The sequence below is a fragment of the Athene cunicularia genome (genome assembly GCF_003259725.1).
Source record: "Athene cunicularia isolate RWA chromosome 3 unlocalized genomic scaffold, athCun1 chr3_part1, whole genome shotgun sequence".
NCBI lineage: Eukaryota > Metazoa > Chordata > Aves > Strigiformes > Strigidae > Athene > Athene cunicularia.
In genome coordinates, this window is record NW_020799097.1 from 120,051,770 (window position 1) to 120,072,382 (window position 20,613).

At 37.9% G+C, this 20,613-nt stretch overlaps 1 protein-coding gene across 5 annotated transcripts in view; it reads left to right on the forward strand.

Moving 5' to 3' along the window:
- Window positions 1-20,613, forward strand: part of MACROD2 (MACRO domain containing 2) — an 887,639-nt gene that overhangs the window by 250,835 nt on the left and 616,191 nt on the right. For all 5 annotated transcript variants that reach the window (XM_026844750.1, XM_026844753.1, XM_026844751.1 and 2 more), the window contains exon 4: window positions 15,982-16,098. In XM_026844750.1, coding sequence (XP_026700551.1) covers window positions 15,982-16,098 — 117 coding nt within the window. The remainder of the gene's footprint in view (window positions 1-15,981; window positions 16,099-20,613) is intronic.

Sequence of the window (20,613 nt, forward strand, 5' to 3'; positions counted from 1 at the left end):
AATTAGAAGAGTTAGGTATAAAAAAACCCCAACCTTGTTCTTGCTGAAAAGGAAGAGGAAAATTACAAAAAATAATCAAGATGTGAGGAAAAGCAATCAGAACCCCGTTTTTCTGCGGAAATCTGTGTTAAAAGTCAGCCCTTTCTTTTTTTTGAATCACACCATGTTATGTCTTGAGAGATTTGAGGCTTTAGATTGTCCCTCATTAAGGATCTTTGCGCTCATCTCTCTGCCTGCAGTGCCTGCCCATGTTGTGCATACCTCAATCCTCAGATAACAAATAATAGCCTGGCCTCCCCATATGGATGGCTGATGGGAGTATTCAGATCTGGTTTGTATTTGCTGTCAGCTTAGACCTTTCATCCTCCTTAATACTTCAGCTACACCTACTTTTTGTGGTTCTTGCTATCACCACAAATAGGTGCCTGGCCAAACTGAATAGGTGTCATCTTGGGACTGTTTTTGAGCGAGCCTTTTGTGCCAATTATTGTTCAGCTTTCGTTCTTCTATCTTAATAATTGAAAAACATTTATTTTCAATAACATGTAGGTGTTTGGTGTTGTTTTACCCTGGAGCATAAACATAATTAGTAAAAATAATTTTAGATGGTAGAACAGCCTCTCAACTTTTTTCTTTAGATTTTCATCACTTCAGAAGGGTAGAAGGCAGTTCTATTTCAACCATGCTTTTGTTTTGTGAAGGAAAACAGAGCAGGGGGTGGGATTGCATAACCACCAGGGACCAATCCAGCCTAAGTTACTCTCTGATTCTATGAAAGAATATGTGTGGAAAATAAAATACATGAATACTGTTAAAGCTAGTAAATCTAAGATGTCCATTTATTGGACTGAAAGACGTCATCTTTCCATAGGACTGTGATAAGCTTGTCTGTACAGTGTGATGCAGGTAGTACTGAAACGTGTAATATTTACAGTGTGGAATGGTAAGTTAACCATAGGCCTTCTGGAGCCTGTCTTGTAAAATGTTTCATCAGCATATTCTTGTTTTGCTTATTCAGTTTGAACTGAGATGCGTATTTCACAGGTACTTAGCTGTGTAAAAATTTATGTATAATATTGTGAAAGCAGGGGGGGATTACTTTTCTCAGTCACCTTCCCGTCAGAAGTAACTAGATCTATGGCATTAGATTCTTTGTGTTAAGTTGTCTCGATGCTCTGAAAGAGGTTCTCCATCATTCTCTCAGTCTTGTTGCTTCCCAAAGATTCATCCTTAACATCACCACTGCAAGCAGAACATATTAGTCATTTTAAGACAAAGCTTGTTTATGCTTGTACCCTAGGGTGACTGCTGAACGTTTTTGTGCTGCCGTTGCTCAGTTGTTTGTTAGTGCCTGTTTACAACTAAAACCTTAAGGGATGAATATCCTATCGTGCTGACTTCTGTGTGTGGCTGGTGCAGAGTTTGAGTTGGATGTGAATTGTTACTTTGATCTTTTGAACTTTTGATTCATACAGCTTGTTGGGGCTCAGTAACAGAACTGCTGCCCTCTTGTAATGCAGAAATTTGTTTTACTTAGGTGTGGGAGGGGCTTTTCCCCTTTATTTGCAGCAACACTAACTCAAGCATTGCTAAAAATTCTGAAAAATTCAAATCAATTTCAACTAAAAACAATACTTAAAGGGTGTATTTACCTTGTGGTTTATAGTTGGGGCCTAGAAGGGGCTTTTGAAAGAAATTCCCTGACTCTCCTCCCTGCTTTGGTGTTTAGCATCGTCAAGTGTCTTGGAGCATGAGCTAGGTTTCTTTTTTGGTAAAAGTAGCCTGGAGGATGTGTCCCTAATGCATTCCACTGAAAAACTGGCATTCAGTCCTAGGACTAGATAAGAACTAACCCAAAATGAAACTAAATAAACCCAAACCAAACAAAAAAATCTTCACCACCAAAAAAATCCTGAAATCTGCATAGTATTTATACAACAGGTTCTCAACACCAGTTGTTACACTCCACAGGTGTGCTCTTATTGGTTCTCTGTATTTGCTAATGAAGATGTACCCAAAGTGCTAAATTTTAATAGAAAGATGCAGATGGGGCTTAATGTACCCTTTGTACAGATGGCATTTCACAATGCCTCTCCAGGCTTCCTTGCCAAATACACTGTAGTCCTTTTCATAATCCTACATACGCCTTCCTATTTGCAAGCATTTCGCTATCATGAAATTAAGTAGGCAAAGCTATTTAAAAAAGTATACTTTCTGACAGTGGGTGGAGTAATGTTAAGAATTATGTTGAAATTTATTCCGCATTTGACACCATTAACATAAGATATTAAATGTTTTGGGGTTTTTGTTTTTAAATATTGGTAAAAATTCTGTTCCATAAACATTTTGAGAAAGGAGGGTGATCTGGAAGTGGAATTTATGTCCAGGGTCCATCATGGATACAGTCTTTGGAGCTTTGGTGTCTTCAGCGAGCATTATATATCCTCTCCATGTCCACTTTATGCTTTGGCCTATTAGAATAATTACTTCTTCCTAATGGTATCGGGCTGCATTTTAGATATGAACCACATATGGTTAAAAAATCAGTAAATTTGATAACTTAATGGTTTTGATGTAACTCTTCAGAAACAGATTGTTTGTTATTTTTATTTCTCTGTAACCTTATAAAACTGGAACTTTTGATCTTTTTTTGTACAATGCTAGGAAGATACCTCACACACACATACAGCACACCAATGAAAGGAGGTGAAAGGAAGATCTGGAGGCTTAAGTATAATACCTAATATCATAGGATATATATTGTTCAGTCTTTCTGCTTATGATCGTATGTATTTTCTTTAGAAAGAGTATTTTTATATATTGGACATATGCACATTTGAATATGTTTACTAAAACTTTTATGGGCTAATGTTGAGCTGCTTTTTCCTTTTAAAGTCATGACTTGGTGCTCTTGTTTTATTTCTTTAATATTGTTCAAACTGCAGAGAACTTGAGATGCTTTGCGTAAATTGTTGTCCAGAATTACGTCTTAAAAATTGAGTTAGTACATTATGTATCTGTGGAATATTGCTATGGAATTGATGCTGTTTACTCATTAATTACTGTAGACTGCAGCTCACAGTGTTGGCACTGTGGCTTGTTTGTTACATGTGATGATCGCTTTATAAATGTCAATAAAATCAAGACAAAACCCTCTAGTACAACTGGAAGTAACAACTCAGTATTTTCCTCATTAGTTTTGGCAGCAAAGTGGTCTTACAAAGCAGTATGCAATAAAACACCAGCCAACTGAGTCCCACACTGTGGCTATAATTACATATTTTTGCTTGCTAATCAGTAGAATTTTTCTGTGTACACTATTATACTTTAATGATTCTGTTGCAACACCAAATTTACTACAATGTTCTCTTGAAGAAAATGGCACATAATGATTTTGTATTTACCAAGAAGATATTAAACTAAATAATACATAATGATGCTGCACAGATTAACCAGCTCTTTAGTTCTTCTGTTCCTTATCTCTCTTTTAATAGTGTTTTAGGACAAACATAAAGTTATTTGGGAGGGAATTACCAGAGTTACTGAACTGGTAAATATAGCCATCTGAGTGGGATGTCTTGTTTCTTACTTGAAAACTATTAGATTGTAGTTTTAAGCTGTGCTTAGTACTTTAATTTCCCTTCCCACAACTCATGGAGCATAAGGAGGGTTGTAGCCAGCTCAGATAAGTAATGTTCATTAATTATAGGCTTACCTTTCTTATAGGTTAGAAAAGCTTGTGTGGGACTTGATTAAACAAGCTCATGGGGTATGGCGCTGTGGGGGGCTGGATGCTGAACAGCTCAGAGCTGTTCCCTGTGCAACTTTTGGATTCAGAGTCTTCCATTAATTCTAAACGTCACTTGCTATTATGAGGCTTCGCGTCCTTCTCCTTTTAAAAATTATTTTTGTCCAAAGTGATTACACCGCAAAAAGCCCCAAGTACAGTGAGCTATGTGGAAGGTTTTTCTGTTAAACTGATGCTCTTTTATTATTTTGTTTTTATTTCTGACATTAGATAAATAAATAAACAAATGCTCAAGAGTTTTTATTCCTTTTCATTTTATTCATGGTTATTCAGTCTTTTCATTTTATCGATGGTTTTTCAGTCACTTAAATTCCACTCTATCATTATGAATATATCTGACAATCTTAGGCTGGTATAATGATTTTCCATTTACTTTGGAAACAGAATTTTACGGTCAGAGACAATCTATCCAGGAGTGGAAATGGAAGGTAGGGTCTGATGGTGGCAGCTTGCCCCCTTTACTCCATATACAGTTAATTATGTGCAAAGGTTGTGCTGATGCCTCTGATACTTCTATAGATTTGTCAGATTCTGCAATGCAATCTGACATATTAGTGAGAGTAAATAGTTTTTCTTCTGTATTTGATACGTGGTATGAGTCTATATCAGGTTATGATACTGTTTTTATAGGGGAAATTGTCATTTGTGTGTGTGGTATTTTTGCATGTTTCTGGAAAACATTTGATATTTCAACACTGCAGAATGTTGATTGTGTCCTAGATCTTTTAAGTTATCTTTTGGCAAGATCTTTTAAGTTATCTTTGTCTTAGAAGTGTTGCACGTGTGATTTGTCATAGCCTCTCAACAAAAGGAAAGAATATTTGAGATTTTATGGGTAATTAGTTCTCATGCTTGTGTTGAAAAACTGTCTGAAGGAACCTTGTTCCTACATCATTTTCTGGTTAATCTAGTGTTTACCTTTTTCTTCCCTTGTATTTATTTCATTTGAATATATTGTCATGTGTTCCATTGGATTTACTTATTGCAAGGCAATTTTTGTATAATTAATACTGTTAATTAATCTGGCTTGAAACAGCACTCCAAATTGAGAGGATGTTTCTGTGATTACAGACTGAGAAGTATCTCTACCAAATTTTCTCCCTTCAGTGGTTCACGATAAAAGTAAATTAGCACAAGTGAAAATGGTCCAGGAAATAAGAAAACCAGCTGCTACTCGGTAAATAATTTGTAGTATTCCTATAGCCTGTTAAGCCTTACTGCAAGCAAGAGAATATCTCCTTGTTGATATTTAGTCTTACTCCTTTGTACATTCCAGCTGCTGCCCTATGTCAGAGTTCCTACAATCTCTGTGGGTTTTTAAGTCCCTTTTGAAGTATGCCCAGAACTGGACGTACTTTTCTTCTGTAACTAACCTTTCCTCTGTTACTTTCTTCATCTTCTCTCTCATAGATAATGCATCACTTAAACCTGCATGAAGATTCAGTGCCGTCGCGTAGTCACGCTGAACCCGTAGGGGTGAGAGGGGAAGGGAAAAGGTGGCTCTTGAAAACAAACAAACAAATTGCTTGTGAAAAGTGTTTAGAACATAATATTTGAAGTCATAAGTCACGAAAGCTTTTTCTTGGCAGACCTGCCCAGCTTTCTTTTGCAAGATTTTTCAGGGAAGTGGAGCTATTCCCTTTGCATCACGTATCTCCTTTGTCTGGCTCAGGCTCAGTGTCTTCTCCCAGGTTTTCTCAAAGTCTTTAATGTATTCTTTTATTCCTGCAGTGATGTATAGTGTTCTGGTGCTTGGTGCACCCTATAGCTACAGAGGAACATTACATTCTCCTGTGTCTGGCTTAGTTATATTTAGTTAGAAGTCATATTTTGCTACAGAAGCCTTCAGGCTTCAAATCCACAAAGACCTATGTGAGAATGCCTTTCCTTCCATGTTCTTTGTGAAGAGAAGGTCTTAGATTACATCCCTTTGCATTTCAGTGGGGAAAAAGTGGTTAACTGTAGACTTTTTTTTTTCTTTTTTTAAAATTGTCACTATACCTTTAAAACTCTTAGGAATGACATGCCAACAGCCTGTTGGGCTGTGAGGATGCACCACAGTTATAAGGCTCCCTTTTACACAGTCATTTTACAATTATTACATGGTAGCCTGCTCTGTCTAAATCCTTGACCTGCGCCTGACAACTGCTAGCTGATCATAGTGAATAAATTTGTATAATCACTGTGTGATGACTGCTTAATAACTGTACTCCAAATATGCAAATACCTTTTCTGGCTTAATACAATTCATCTGCCGTGACTGGCCCATGCACTTAGTATTTTTGAAACGTTAGCAGGTAATGGAGCACACCACTGCAGTGTCCTGTCCTTTCATGCGAAGCCCTGAAAATGCTGAAACCTACAGAGAAGGAAAAGATGTATTGCAAAAAACCCAAAGAAAAATAGTTGTCGAACAACAGAGAGGAAGTGCTTGACTGTGTATGTTGTAAATGGGGAAAAAACAAACAAAACTTCCTTAAAGACTTTGCAGTAGTTTTTCTGTTTTCATTCTCTTTTTCTAGGTTAGCAGCATGCTTTTACTCAGAATAATCTGCAGTATTTATTTTCTTGCTAGTGGTGCTGTCCACATTACACAGAGGACTGCATAAAATTGGAAGATACAAATCCAAATGCTTGTGTGAATCTGAGATACTCACAGGATGCCCACAAAAAACAAAAAATACCCCATGTCCAGAGTGATGCAGAAAAGACTTCTTGCTCGGGTTTGTGAGTTGCCAGTATTGGAGGGATGGAAGAATATTCTGTGTAAGCACCAATAATTTATTTTTCTGATCTTGCCCCTTCTTCTAAGGATTTCCTTTGGCTGTCATGTGGTTTAAGTTACCGAGACAGATGGACACCGAGTCCTACCAGTTTGTCCTGTGTCTGTGTTCTTAATTTCATTTACATGCAGTGTGAGAACATTAGTAAGTAGCTTTTTAAAATAAAATCTGACTTTCATTGCCCTTGCAGGCATGGGGGTTTTTTTTTATCTTTTTATATACTTGTTTCTTTACTGCTTCTTATAATTTAACTTAATGTTTCCAAACAGTACAGGAGGAAAAACAGACTCCATAGTTCTATGCATTGGATAGAGGTTGATATGATGGTAGTAGCCTAATGTCATCAATAGCTTAATAGTCATCACAGCAAAAGAGAGTTTCAGAGAGGTTTTGAAAACAATAATGTGGATATTTACTGTGAGTTTCTTCTCTGCTTGAGGGAGGAAGCAGAAAGGTGCTTGTTTAAAAAAGAAATGAGGGGCTGAAGCAGGCTGGCATCTTGGTCCATGTGGAAGTGGGCATCGACTCTCCTGTGTGGAGTTAGAAATAAGTGTTAAGCAGTTCCTAATTTGCAAATGGCTGTGAAAGTGTGTCTGTGTGGGAAAAGTTCTGATGTCATCTCCCTAAAGATTTACATCATTTAAGTTGTGAGTGGTGCAAACCCCTAAATGGTAGGTTAAAGCTTAACTAATAGAATTTTATTTGTATCCCTAAAATGGTTGGTGTAAAGACTATAACTAGCCCTCCCGATTTCCTGCCTTTTCAGCTATACACAGCTATAATTTTTTTCACAGGGTCTTAATCGGTTTCACAGAGTTTTTTATTTTTTTGGTGGGCATAAGAAGAGGCTATGATACATGATACAGCTGCCAGTCAAAGAGGGATCTGGAGGAGTTGATTGGCAGCCAGCTGAACAGGAGCCAGCAGTGTGCCCAAGGGGCCAAGAAGGCCAATGGCATCCTGGCTTGTGTCCACAATAGCGTGGCCAGCAGGGACAAGGAAGGGATCTTACCCCTGTACTCGGCATTGGTGAGGCCGCACCTCAATGACTGTGTCCAGTTTTGAGCCCCTCACTACAAAAAGGCCATTGAATGACTCGAGCGTGTCCAGAGAAGGGCAACGGAGCTGGTGCAGGGTCTGGAGCACAGGTCTGATGGGGAGCGGCTGAGGGAACTGGGGGGGTTTAGTCTGGAGAAGAGGAGGCTGAGGGGAGACCTCATCACCCTCTACAGCTCCCTGAAAGGAGGGTGCAGAGAGCTGGGGGTGAGTATCTTTAACCAAGGAACAAGCGATAAGACAAGAGGGAATAGCCTCAAGCTGTGCCAGGGCAGGGTTAGACGGGCTCTTAGGAAGCATTTCTTTGCAGAAGGGGTTGTTGGGCGTTGGAATGGGCTGCCCAGGGCAGGGGTGGAGTCCCCATCCCTGGAGGCGTTGTAGAGTAGGGTTGACCCAGCGCTGAGGGATCTGGTGGAGTTGAGAACTGTCATTGTGAGGTTAACGGTTGGACTGGATGATCTTCACGGTCTTTTCCAACCTAGATGATTCTGTGATTCTATGAAGTTGGACTTCAGAGTTGTTTTCTTGATGAAGAATGAGTCCTGTAATAACAACACACTAACATGGATGGAAATTCAGGACAAAGTAGACATCCTAGCAGTGCAATGTAGATAAACCTTTTTGTCCTTCCAATCTGTGCAGTATGCAGCTGGAAATGAAGTACTGACTGCCCAGGAGGCTGAGGAAAGGATTTTGGAGTGACCAAACCCATTTTTTCAGGGTGATACCACATGAAAATAACCTGGCAGCTTCCTAGTAGTCAGTTGGGGAGGCTCGGGGAACAAGTTGGGATGAACGTGAGCTGAGTTTGGTTTAATAGCATGGAATAGGCTGAAATTTCACCAGAATTCAGCTTATCATTTCACGTCTCAATAAACAACAACACGTGTTTTTTCTGCTTGCTGCAGTGAGGTATTTAAGGCATAGCTGTCTCATTTCCATCTGTAGAGAAGTGTGGTGTGTCAGGTGTCTCAACACTAACACAATTAAAAGGAAGTGAACGGTTCCTTCACACATGCCTTAATGTCATCATTTTGGACTGGGGAAAACTGGAAAAACACTATTGGAGCCTTTCCTAGTTCTTTTTTTCCTGCCAAAAGTGTGACATTCAGACAGGTTTATCAGACCCATGTTTCTCTGAGCCCTTATGCCGCTTGAGTGGGCTGACAAAACTGTGAATCCTATTGACATTATAACTGTCTACAAAATCGAAGTGGAGCACTTGGAGGCTAAGAAAGATGATGTCCTAAGTATGAGATAAAATGAACCTTTTCTTTATTGCTTAGTTGTTTAGGGAAGGAATTTACCAATCGCCGTTGCTAACATGACAGAACAACTTTTATTTGGTTTTTCATATATTTTTAATATGAGTTTTTGATATCCTGAGATACTTGACTAAAATAAAAAATCTGCCAGAATTTGTGAGTTTACTGTTGTTTTGTGTCTTTGTCGAAGTCAGAATGGTTGGTTGTGTGCAATAAATGTAGAACACTTAAAATTTAACAGGTCCATGGGTAAGTGAGCTTTATTTTGAAACATTGTTGACTTCTTTATTTCCATATGTCTTTTTGCCAGTTTATAGCTTGGACATTGATTATGCTGGATCTTTCAGCAGCTCTGGTTATGCTTGAATGTGAACTGCATCCAGATCAAGGACAGCCTTCTCTTAAAGCAACCATTAGGTTTTATAATTTAATTGCAAGCACTTTTCACTGTAGCAGGCAATAACTAGTGGGTATTAATGCTAAGTTTGGAGGATTTCACTAAATATTCTAAAATACAAGTTTCCCATGTCTGACTTTACAGTAAGGCTTACACGTGCCATTGTTATTAGTTCTGTTCCTTGCAGTTTGTACTGAAATAATGGTTTCATTACGTCTTATTATTACTTTTTATTAAACTCTCCCTGCAGCATGGGTTAGGGGTTGGAGCTGGGAGAACCCAGAATTTTAATTTTGGCTGCAGTGAGGCCCCTTGTGCAGCCTCAGGACATTGGTTCTTAAGATAGGCTCTGTACAGAGAATGTGAATTGACACATTGGGTAATCGGTAGCTTAAGCATCAAGGTTTTTAACTCTCAGTTTTGTCTTGATTTAATTCAGGTGTAGGCACTAAGAGTTTCTGAAAGAAAGAATATTTAAGGAACTATAAATTTAGATTGTCTGTCATGAAACGTGAACCTAATTCAGTGAAATAGCCATCTCAAAATAAATGGTTCATCTGTGCTTTTTGCTTTTAAGATGGAGAATTTTAAGCATAAAGACTTTTCAACTTTTTTAAAGTATTTGAGATCTTGGCCAGAAAGTACTGTATAAATGCTTAGTATTTAAAATTAATTATGTTGGAGGCCTATAAACCAGCGCATTGATTAAAAATCTTCGGTTCATTAAACTTCCCAATGGCAGAGGCCATCCACGTAATATAAACTGCCGTTTCTAGCAGCAGCAGCCGACTGGCATCTGTGTTGTAATCTTTTTAAGATCCCCACCTTTGTTCATTAGATCAGCAGCTGTTGTCTCTTGCTGGGCAAGATTTATTTCCCCTTGACATCAGTCTCAAAGGTGCAGTTTCAACTTTGGCAGCACTTGATTCCAATGAACTTCTTAGAGGTACTTCACCAGTTTTGCAGAATGAGCTTGATTTTGGTTGGGAGGTGTTTTTTGGTTGTGTTTCAGGGGAGTTTTAGGGGGAGGGGGTTTGGTGCTTTGTAGTTTGGTGGGGATTTTTGTCTGTTTGTTTGTTGTTTTGGGGTTTGTTTTTTTTTTTTCTGGTTTTCACACATCTTTGCAATGGGCATTTTTGAAACATCCGCAAGAACTGAGGACACTGTATACCAGAGGTGTGCTACAGTCTGGGTAACAGCTTCCTTTTGTGTGTCTCTAGCAATATATCTGATATGATGACATTTTTCCGTTTTGATTAACTCCTGGCATTTGCCATGTGGAAGAACAGTACCACCTCGTAGATAAATCATGAACAGTTAACTTTCTTAAATAAGTAAATCTCCTGAATTTCCTAGTAAAAACAAGAAAAGAGAATCTGGAAAAGCACCAGAGAACAGGGAATCACTATGGGGAAAAAAAAAAAGTATAGATTCTTAAAATATAACATGATAAATCTGCATATGTTGTTTACATTGTAAATTCAATTTATCCAGACTCACACACAAGGTCACAAAAGAAGCTTGGGCCTTATTATTCCTGGAGGAATTTGGTGTGGTGTTTTTTTTTGTTTTGTTTTTTTTTTTGTGGTGTTTGATTACCTTACCCTTTTTTATTACCATCTGTACTGGAAGGCTAGTTTTGCTGAGGTTCTTTTTTTTTTAAGCAGCATCCCATGATACCCTTAATTCTGCATTTCCTGTGCTTTTGCTTCATTTGCAATTTTAAGAGATTTTCTATAAGAAGTAGATATATTCTGTATTGTACATCAGTAAATTAACGGGTTTTTACTATAGAACTTTAACCCTTTAATTCTGGAGAACAAATACAGTTGCTTTACAGTAAATTAAATAAGAAAGTATTTAACTGTTTAGCATCCTTTAGTGTGCAGTGAGAAAGATGCTGTCAAAGAATTCAATTTTTTTCACACACTGTCATTTTGCCTAGGAGTTTTGATACTTGATTTTGTCCATGTGTTTTAAGCAATTATTTTCAGGTGACTTCTTTGTGCAACCAATACTATTGACTGCAGTAGCTTTGAAAAGAGTTTTTCCTCATTAACGGCTTCTGCTGAATTGTTGGGAGACCAAAATGCTGTCCCTGGTGGCTCCTAAAACTTACAGATGCATGCAGTGAGATTGCTAATATTATTTTTAATGAAAAAATGTTGAAGTACTACTTTTAATAGCTTTATGCAAGCATGAACGACTTGAACTGCAGGGCTAAATCTCAAGCTCCTTGAGCTGTTCTTCAGCCCCCAAAATACAGTTCGTGTAGGTAGGTCTTCAAAACTAAGAAACCACTTCCAACTGCTCATCCAGCCAAACCATGGTGAAGCAGTAAATATAGAAACGTCATGTGTATGGGGTCTCTGCACGTGACAGTGCAGTGAATAACGGGATCACATTTCAAAAGACAAGTTGACCTGCTTTTAAGTCTTTGCTGTCATCTGAAAGCAGAAGTGCTGTGTGTTTTTTCAAAGCATTTATTTTACCTCAAGGTAGATTGTGGGGAACGTTAGGCAGCCTGGCAGCCTCTTTGTTGGGAGGGGAATGCTGAAGAGAAGAGAGACTATCCTATGGATATTTGCCACCTTGCTGGTGACCCTGGGCAGGACTCATTTATTATTAATGCTTTCAAAAATCTTTAGAAATAGCTTGGTTTATAAGCATAAAGCTCATATCAATAAGCACAGTACCAGTAAGGATGGTTAGCAGCCCTGTCTTTAATACCTTCAAGTGTTACTAGTACTTAGAAATGCCAATTAATCAGATTGCGGACAGGAGACGGGATTTCTTGTCAGTTATGATTGATAGTTTTGTCTGTAGGATTTCCCCGCATCCTTCCCGTAACTGTGAAATGGCAGGTCCTGTGTGTATATAAATGACCCAAAGTATATATGTGATTTCCATAAATCTGGACAGGATGGGTGGCCTGTAGAAACAAGTCATACTGTGAAACAGAGTGATAGCTTCAAAATAAAATGACATTTTTTCATTGGTTATAGAAAAGAGTGATGATGCAGAATTCCTTATCACTGTCACATGACGCAAGTCAGATTTGGCCATGAGTGCCTGGATTTTTCAGCCTGTTCCACAAAGAAATTCCAGGGAAGGAACAGTGGGATACGGTTTAACATTTTTCCAAACCTCTTTTGAAAAATGCAAATGAGGATCTACATAGCAAACTGATGATACAGATGAAGTATCTGAAACCAATATATCAAAGATTCTTCACTTTCCTATAAAAGTAATTTGGCAGTATGCCATTATTATCATGTAAATCTCTTCCTCCTTACTGCACAATAACAATATATCCTTGGCCATCATTTTTTCCTCTTGAGGTTGTTGCTGTTATCTGTAATTTCCATAAAGTTTCCATGTTAACAATGCCTACTTCTCTGTTCACTTACATTACTAGTCAGTGCATACTTCCAGAAAACAAAATATCTCATGTAAGTGTTTTGAGCATGCCCGTTCCGTGCTTTTTTGAATTAATACAGCTAAGACATGTTTTAGCAGAGGCTGAAGTATCATGTTTAGATGTGCTAATCTACTCTACCTTTGCCAATTTTTTCCTTTATATTATGCAGAATGCTCATATTTGGCAAGATATTTCACTGCTTGGATTTTTGCTTCAAGTATTATCAAGCTTGTTTTATAGATTGAATATATTACTGGAAACTATTTCTAGCATGATTTATTGAGTTATCATATTAACTGGAAAATGCGTACATAGATCAGAGGTCATCTCTGTTCAAGTATTTCATAAAGCATGGTAGAAAGAAGAGATTATTTGGAAAATTGTGGGTGGATTGGTGGGGATTTTTTGTTTTTATTTTGTGGTGGTGGTGGTTGTTGTCCACCCCTCCTCTAGTCTTCCATGTCATCAGTCACTGAAGTCTATCAAACACTAATGTTGGCATTTCCATCTATGCCTGTCTGGAGTATTCAATCATTTTCTGTTACGCCACCTTTGTAAGGGAAGTATGCATGTCTACTTGTTTGTTTTTGGCAGATGTCTTCCATTTGCCATGTCATATGTCAAAATTGGTTATGATAGAACTGATTTTCCTCCATTAAGAATTTAATTTTTTTCAGTTATGTTTTCATCTTTCTGGAGTCTGCTTTGATTGTAAAGACTGGACATGGACCTGTGTGGAGTCAGCTCCAGGAAACTACTGATAGACCATCTGTATCGTAGCTGTGTGTGCTTTAAGAGCATGCTTCTTCCTTAATGGCATGGTTTATAGATAGGGAGCTGGGACCGCCTGTGTGTTGGCCGTCACAGCTGATCTGGCACGTGGTATGTTAACATATAGGTTATGTTAATACACTGCAGATTTAGAAGTAATGATAAATTTGTGCTTCTACTTCCCTGCCAGAGGCAGTGGTTCCTTTTTGTGGGTTCTGTTGTTTGGCTGTGCTCTGAGCTGGACTTGGGTGAAAATGAATGGAGTTTGGGGGAAGAGAGGTTGATTTATCCAGATGATTTGGTTGAGAGCTGAACAAATTATTGCACAGACACTGCTCAAGGGAGGGTGCCTACTTGCTAGGGACAAGAAGGAGCTGGGAGTGAAAATGATTAATCCACTGCCAAGGGAATAATTGCATGGACTTGAGCCCTTGTCCAGTACTCCTGAGGACAAGGGCTTCTTCCTCTGTAAAGAATCATGCAGAAAGTGCTAGTCCTAAGCATCAGTGCTGTTTTTATGTTAATGTGTCAGGAAATATTACTGTTGTAAAGATTGTGGTGGTGGTGCTTATAAAAATATACCTGAGGTTTCACTGCATACCGGTTTACTTATCCTGCTTGGTATGGAAAAGCATTTAGTAATTAAGTTAAAATAATTAAATTGGATATTGTGAACACGGGATAGATTTCCAGCATTCTTTTTTCCCCTCAAGGTTACAAAATATTATTCTTGCATTAGCATCTTGGAGTGTCTTGAGCAGAGATTATAGGTAAGTTAAAACTAAAAGTTCAGCTAAGGTAGAGTAAGAAGACTTGGCGTCTTGTCATAGTTGGTGCACAATGAGCTTATGACTGGTGGCTTAGCATCCACATTCTTTTCAATATGAAAATTTTAGAAAATGTAATTCAAAGTGCAACATCGCATAATTCTGTAAGCATTTTAAAATGACGTTTAAAAATCAGTGGCGCCATGATCAGGTGGTGCCAAGGACCCGCTTATCCAATTTTACTGTGTCATCTGAATATTAACTGTCACATAGAACAGCTCAAAAAAGGCAGTTGAGTTTTTAACTTAGTAGGAGGTGGCTTCATTCAGTTAGTTATCTGTCCCTCCATTTGGGGATACGTGGTTTCAGGAAAATACTTAACATATTGCAACACCAGCTATGCCCTTAATGCAGAAAGGATGGTGGTGATTTCCATTCCAGCCTCAAAAAACATCTCGGCGTGAGGGAGTTACCTGGTCACCCTGCATCCTGGTGGGCAGCGAGTGGTCGGTGCATGTGCTGAGTGCTCCAGCCTTGAATTGCCCAAATCTTGCCGTGCTAGCCTGTAGAAAACTACACAGGTTATGCCATGAGCAGATTATATGCGTCTTTTGAAAACCTGTCTTGGCTTTTCAAACCTTTTCGAGTTTAATTTCTTCAAACATGCTGTTGGGAACCGCCGTAACTTTGAACTGGTGAAATCTGAAATAAAATATTGAACGATATGCATACAGAATCTTCCTTCCTTGTCTCCATAAGTATTTGTTTAGCCTTTATACTTTGGCTTATTTTACCTTTTTTCAATTGCTACTGCAGTTTATATGATGATTATTTCTCATAGTTGAACGTCATCATTGCTGCTGATTTAGGGCCTTACTGTAATTAATATGTTCATGCACACAGTATTTCCCTTTTTTGTTGTTGTTGTTTCCTTTTTCTTAAACTTTTTGCCATAATTACAGTAAATGATTTCTTTGATTGCATGTTGAGAGGGCAGAAATGCTGTGCCAGCAGCCTTTTTTTATTCTTTGCTGCTGCTACTATTCTCTTGTTGGCTCTGGAGGGTAAAAAGATCTATGCACTCTACTAATTTTCGTGCGTACTTAGACGCAATCACAACCTTTAGTAGTTCTTATTTAATTAACTCAGAAGTATTGCCTGAATAACGCAAAACTAAAAATTGTAAAAAAGAAGAAGGGCCAAAACCAAGTATTTTTATACTTCAAATCTATATACGTTATTTCCTGGAATTTTTGTATAAGGTGTTAACATGATGGTGACATTAAACAGTCTGCATAATTGCAGAAGTATTGTGGAAGGTAGAAGGTATGTAGTAAAGTATTGTAGAAGGTATGTAGTAGAAGAGTTTGGCATTTAGCTGGGGATCAAATTTGTTTTCATAATCTGTAGTGAGAATTTCTTGGAGCCTTGAATAAGACCCTTTTCTAATATTGAAATTTTAATTCTGCTTTACTTTTTCTAGGTGTTTTCTTTTCAATTAGCAGGAGTTGACTAAATATTATTTTTTTGATAAACACACTGACTAATTCTGGCAGAAAAAAAGTGTATATATTTGGAGAATTACTTATAGATCAGTAGGTGTGATCTGTGAATGTAAAAATGAGCAGTAAATGTTTGTGACCATTTATTTGTGTGAAGGCAACATAAAGACTGGCTTTTAACAAATAAAAGTTTCTGGGTTTGCTTTTGTAGTGGATGGCTGTATACACAGAGCTGCTGGGCCCTGCTTAGTTGCTGAATGTCGCAACCTGAGTGGCTGTGAGACTGGACAAGCTAAAATTACCTGTGGATATGACCTACCTGCAAAATGTAAGTCAACCCTTTCTCAGCGTTTTCTTTTTGTTTTAAGCACGTGGAGCTGGTACGCGTGGTTTATTTCCCTGTAGTCTAATTCAACAAGGTATTAATTTTACAAAATTAGCAGTGGGACTTAATTAAGCATGTTCTGTAATAATGTCTTTCCCTCAAAGCAATTCAGGCTTTTCAAAATTATTTTTTTCACCTGTGTTACCCAGTGAAAACCTACATATCTCTAAAATATGAAGCATCTTTCATGTTTTTTTTTTTTCAAGCTAAAACATATCCTTTCATATGCATAATAAAGGATTGGAAATGCTTTATGAAATATGAACAAAATATACATTATCATATTTAAGTTCCACGGAGACAGTTTTTGGAAATGTTGCATATTTCATATTCTTCATGCAGATTCCTTGATTGTGAATACTTTGAGAGCTGAGGAGATCAAAGTGATGTATTGTGTTTTCAGCTGCTACGTAGAGGCTGATTGGCGATTACTGTGAAGGCATCTGTCACACTTTAGCTTTCAACAGAGTGCAGCTCAGTGCTGGAATGTTTTTTGCACTTTGAAAATGGAATTGTCAGAATTCCCATCTTATTTAAAAAAGGAAGACAGCTATTTGACCTTGTTGCGTAGATGTTGAGCTTGTCTTGGAAAAAACTAACATGTTGACAGCACGTTGGTAGGCCAGTCTATTATGTAAGAATAAAAACTAGGAAATCTCTGCAAGTTAGGACCTTACAGAATAGTATATTAAGATATGGTGATACAAATACCAAGACAGCATTACAAACAGCGTATAACTAGAATTCAAGCCCTCTTTTTTAACATGCAGTCTGCACTAAGAACATGGCTCATTCAAAAATGTTTAGCTCTGCTTTCTTAATTTGTTCTACACTTTGTTCATGTAAAATCAAATGCTTACTGCAGTAGCAAGTATCTTTTTAGATTCCTGTGGCCCGTAACACCTTTGGTAAAGAAGAAAATTGCGTTCCCAGTCTTTTGTTGGCACCTTCTATGATGATGATGATGAGAGCTGCCAATTATTTCCTTGACAGTGATGATTGCTATACATGAGAAAACTTTGCTATTTTTTATATATAGTTTTGCATGTGTTAATGATCGTTTATGAAAGGTTAACTTGACTGTAGGGCAGGGAAATTGTTGGGGAAGAGTCAATGTGGTCATTATGTTGGATTTGTATATGACCAAAATCTTCACCAGGTTCCCACAAAATGGGTAGGATTATTATGTAACACATTGTAATTTACTCTGCTGGAGATTTTTGATGTTTAATCCTTCCCCTTAAAAAAAAAAAATAAAATCACAGGAGGTACGGAAAAGCTGCTCATCCATAGGTGCATCATTCCTCCTGTGTACTTTAATGAGAGATATTAAATCCAAGGTATCAATACAACAAGCACTGAACCGTGTTAGAAAGAGAAAGGGTCATGCCTGAGGTGTGGCCTTCCTTTAAATTTTGTAGCAATTTAATGAATCTTGCTTAAGCTAAGTTTGTAGAATGGAATCCTGTTTGAAGACTATAGGAAAATATTTTGGTTTGTTCTTTATGTAAGAATAAAAGAATAATAAACAAAAGAAGGAGAAAACCCATTATCACTTGCAGTTGGAAATAAAACCTGTAACCAGACATAGAGAAAAGTCAATATTCTGCTTAATCAATATTCTTAGAAACTGAAATTGCATTAAAGACATGTCTATTTGTAGTTGATCATGCATCAGCATGAGAGGGGGGAAGGATACATTAACTGACAAACAGGCACAGGGAGGGAGATGTACAGTTTGCTTGCAGAGGCTGAGAATTAGATCATAGAATCACAGTATGGTTTGGCTTGGAAGGGACCTTGAAGATCACCCAGTTCCAACCCCCCTGCCATGGGCAGGGACACCTTCCACCGCCCCAGGTTGCCCAAAGCCCCGTCCAGCCTGGCCTTGAACCCTGCCAGGGAGGGGGCAGCCACAGCTTCTCTGGGCAACCTGTGCCAGGGCCTCACCACCCTCACAGTAGAGGTTTATTCCCAATATCTAATCTAAATCTACCCTCTTGCAGTTTAAAACCATGACCCCTCATCTTGGTACTCTTGATTTCTTGATTTTTTTTTTTCCTTAGAACTTATTTGTGTTCTCCAGCTGTTGTTTTCTTTTACTTTTCCATTTAGAAGCTTTTGGTTGTAGGCTCATTAAGTTATTGTACCTTTCAGACCATTCATCTGGAAGTGATCAAAAAATCAAGCTTTCTTTTCATATTTTAAAGAGCTATAGAGCCACTGGATATCTTTTGTCACTCCGTGTCGCTTTTTCATAATGGTATGACAGTTTAACTGTGGAAACTATTTTACATTTGATTTTCGTGATGAGAGGAGCAACATGACAGGAAGTCTGAACTTCCCCATCCAGATGCGCTGTGATGTAATTTTGTGTGTCAGCAATTTGTTGAAGGTTATAAGTGATTGGATAACTGCCAGCTTTCAATGAGTTTGCTTTTCACTTACCTATTTGTGTATAGGAGACGAACCACAATAATCCATTAACAGTTTGAGTAGTGCAGTGATTATTTTGTTGTCTCTGCTCTTCTCATGACTGTAGTTGGATGAATAATGATAGTAAATGTGAAATGTTATTACCTAGCGTGATGAATTGGGTGGGTTTTTTTGATATTTAACAGAATTGTAAAATGTTACAGTCATTTTGCCTACCCCTGGGATTTTCCCATCTCTAGTTCTTGATCCTGAAATGCTTTTCTTGGAAGCAGTTTGCTGAAATCAGCAAAGCTGTTTTGGGATGGAGCAGCCTGTATGTGTTCTGTATGATGCAGGGCTTGGGCTTAAGCTGAGGGCTCAGATCATGGCAGCGTATTGCTCTGCCTTGTAGACAACTTGGAGGAAGTTGGAATTAAATTGGATGTTTGAAGGGGAGGTGTGATTTGTTAGGAAGCTGGTACTTGGTAAATAAAAAACACTTTGGCAATCTTCTTTATGATCTATTGTATTTTTATTGAATGCTTCACTGTATTTACTTAGGTTAAATAAGAACAGGTCTGATAAATAATTTCTTCACACAGGAAAAATTGAAAAATAATGTCTAACTGAAAAATGCAAAAATTTAGGGTATAGGCTAGCTTTCTGTGATTTGTTCTTGTTGCATATGAGTCAGAGATCAGTTTGTGAAATACACAAGTAACAGTAAATGTTCAGGGAGAGAATACACCAAATAGTCCTTTTTTTTTCCCACATCTTTTTATCCTAATAGTGTGAACAGTCCAAGATTAACATGTCTATAGCCTAGAGATGTTGCTTTATGAACTTTCAAGATACATATTTTTGAACACCAAAAAATAGTCTGTATGAAAATAGAAGTGAAATCAAATTGAGTTTTCTAATTACCAGTTAATGTAACATTCAGTACAGTTTTACAGAAGTCAGTGTAATCACCATCTGCCTTCTGTGCTGCAAAAGCCTACACAAAGCCCCCCCAAATGCCAACCGAGTTACTTGCTGAATTCATAATTTGGTTGATGTCATCTATTGTTGTTTTTCAGCAAACACCTCTGCAGGCACCCAAGTTTTCATAGTTCTTTGGAGGGCTGAAAAAGGCAGTGCTTTTTTCTCTATTTGCCTTTAATGCTCTCCCAGACTGATCATCAATTACTTAACTTCTGTACTTCATAATGTTGTTCCTTCTAAAGAAAAGTTCATTCTAAATATTGTACAACCGGTCTTCAAACATTGAGCAGTACTCCGATACCGTCGTGCTTTAAATAACAGATGAACAGTATCTGTTTAAAGCTCTACAAATGCTTGTTTTCTTTCTCATTTGATTAATAGTCTCAGTTGGCTCTACTGGCAGAAAATGGTCTGAATGTAAATTGTGTTTATGGCTTGAAACAAGGGTCCATAACAGCCTCGTGGCTTGTTATCTGCTTGCAGAGGTTCACTATAAAAAAAGACCTTGTCAGAACACATTAGAAAATACAGTCCCGTTCTGCAAGGTATTTAATGGGCTTAAAACCGATGGAAGACATGGTGACAACATCTGACATAGGTAAGTGGTACCCCGACCTTGGCAGGAAAGGACCCCCAAACTAACTTTTTCCTGTTGTTAATATGTCTCCTAATAACTTCTTTCTTTTTCTGAAAAATGTTTGATAATAAAACCCCCAAACCTAGGAAAATAAAACCTTACAGCCTCTAATATGGGATAGAGCCAACCATCGGTAAATTAAATCTGAAAGGTGGACTTTCACTGGAGGTACCTTGCTGAAAGTGCTAGGCAGTTTCTAATACATTGTTTTATGATGTTAATAAAGCTATAATACGTAGAATAAATTTTTCTGTTTGCTTGATATTTTTAGTACTTCAAGCAGTGTCCTTCAGGAAATATCATATATAGCGTAGTCTTCTGGTCCAAAGTCATTGTGTAGATCAATCTGGACTAATAATGTGAATGTGCTCTCAAAGACAGTTCCTGCTGTGAAATAAGTAGTTAGGAGGAGTGCTAGTATT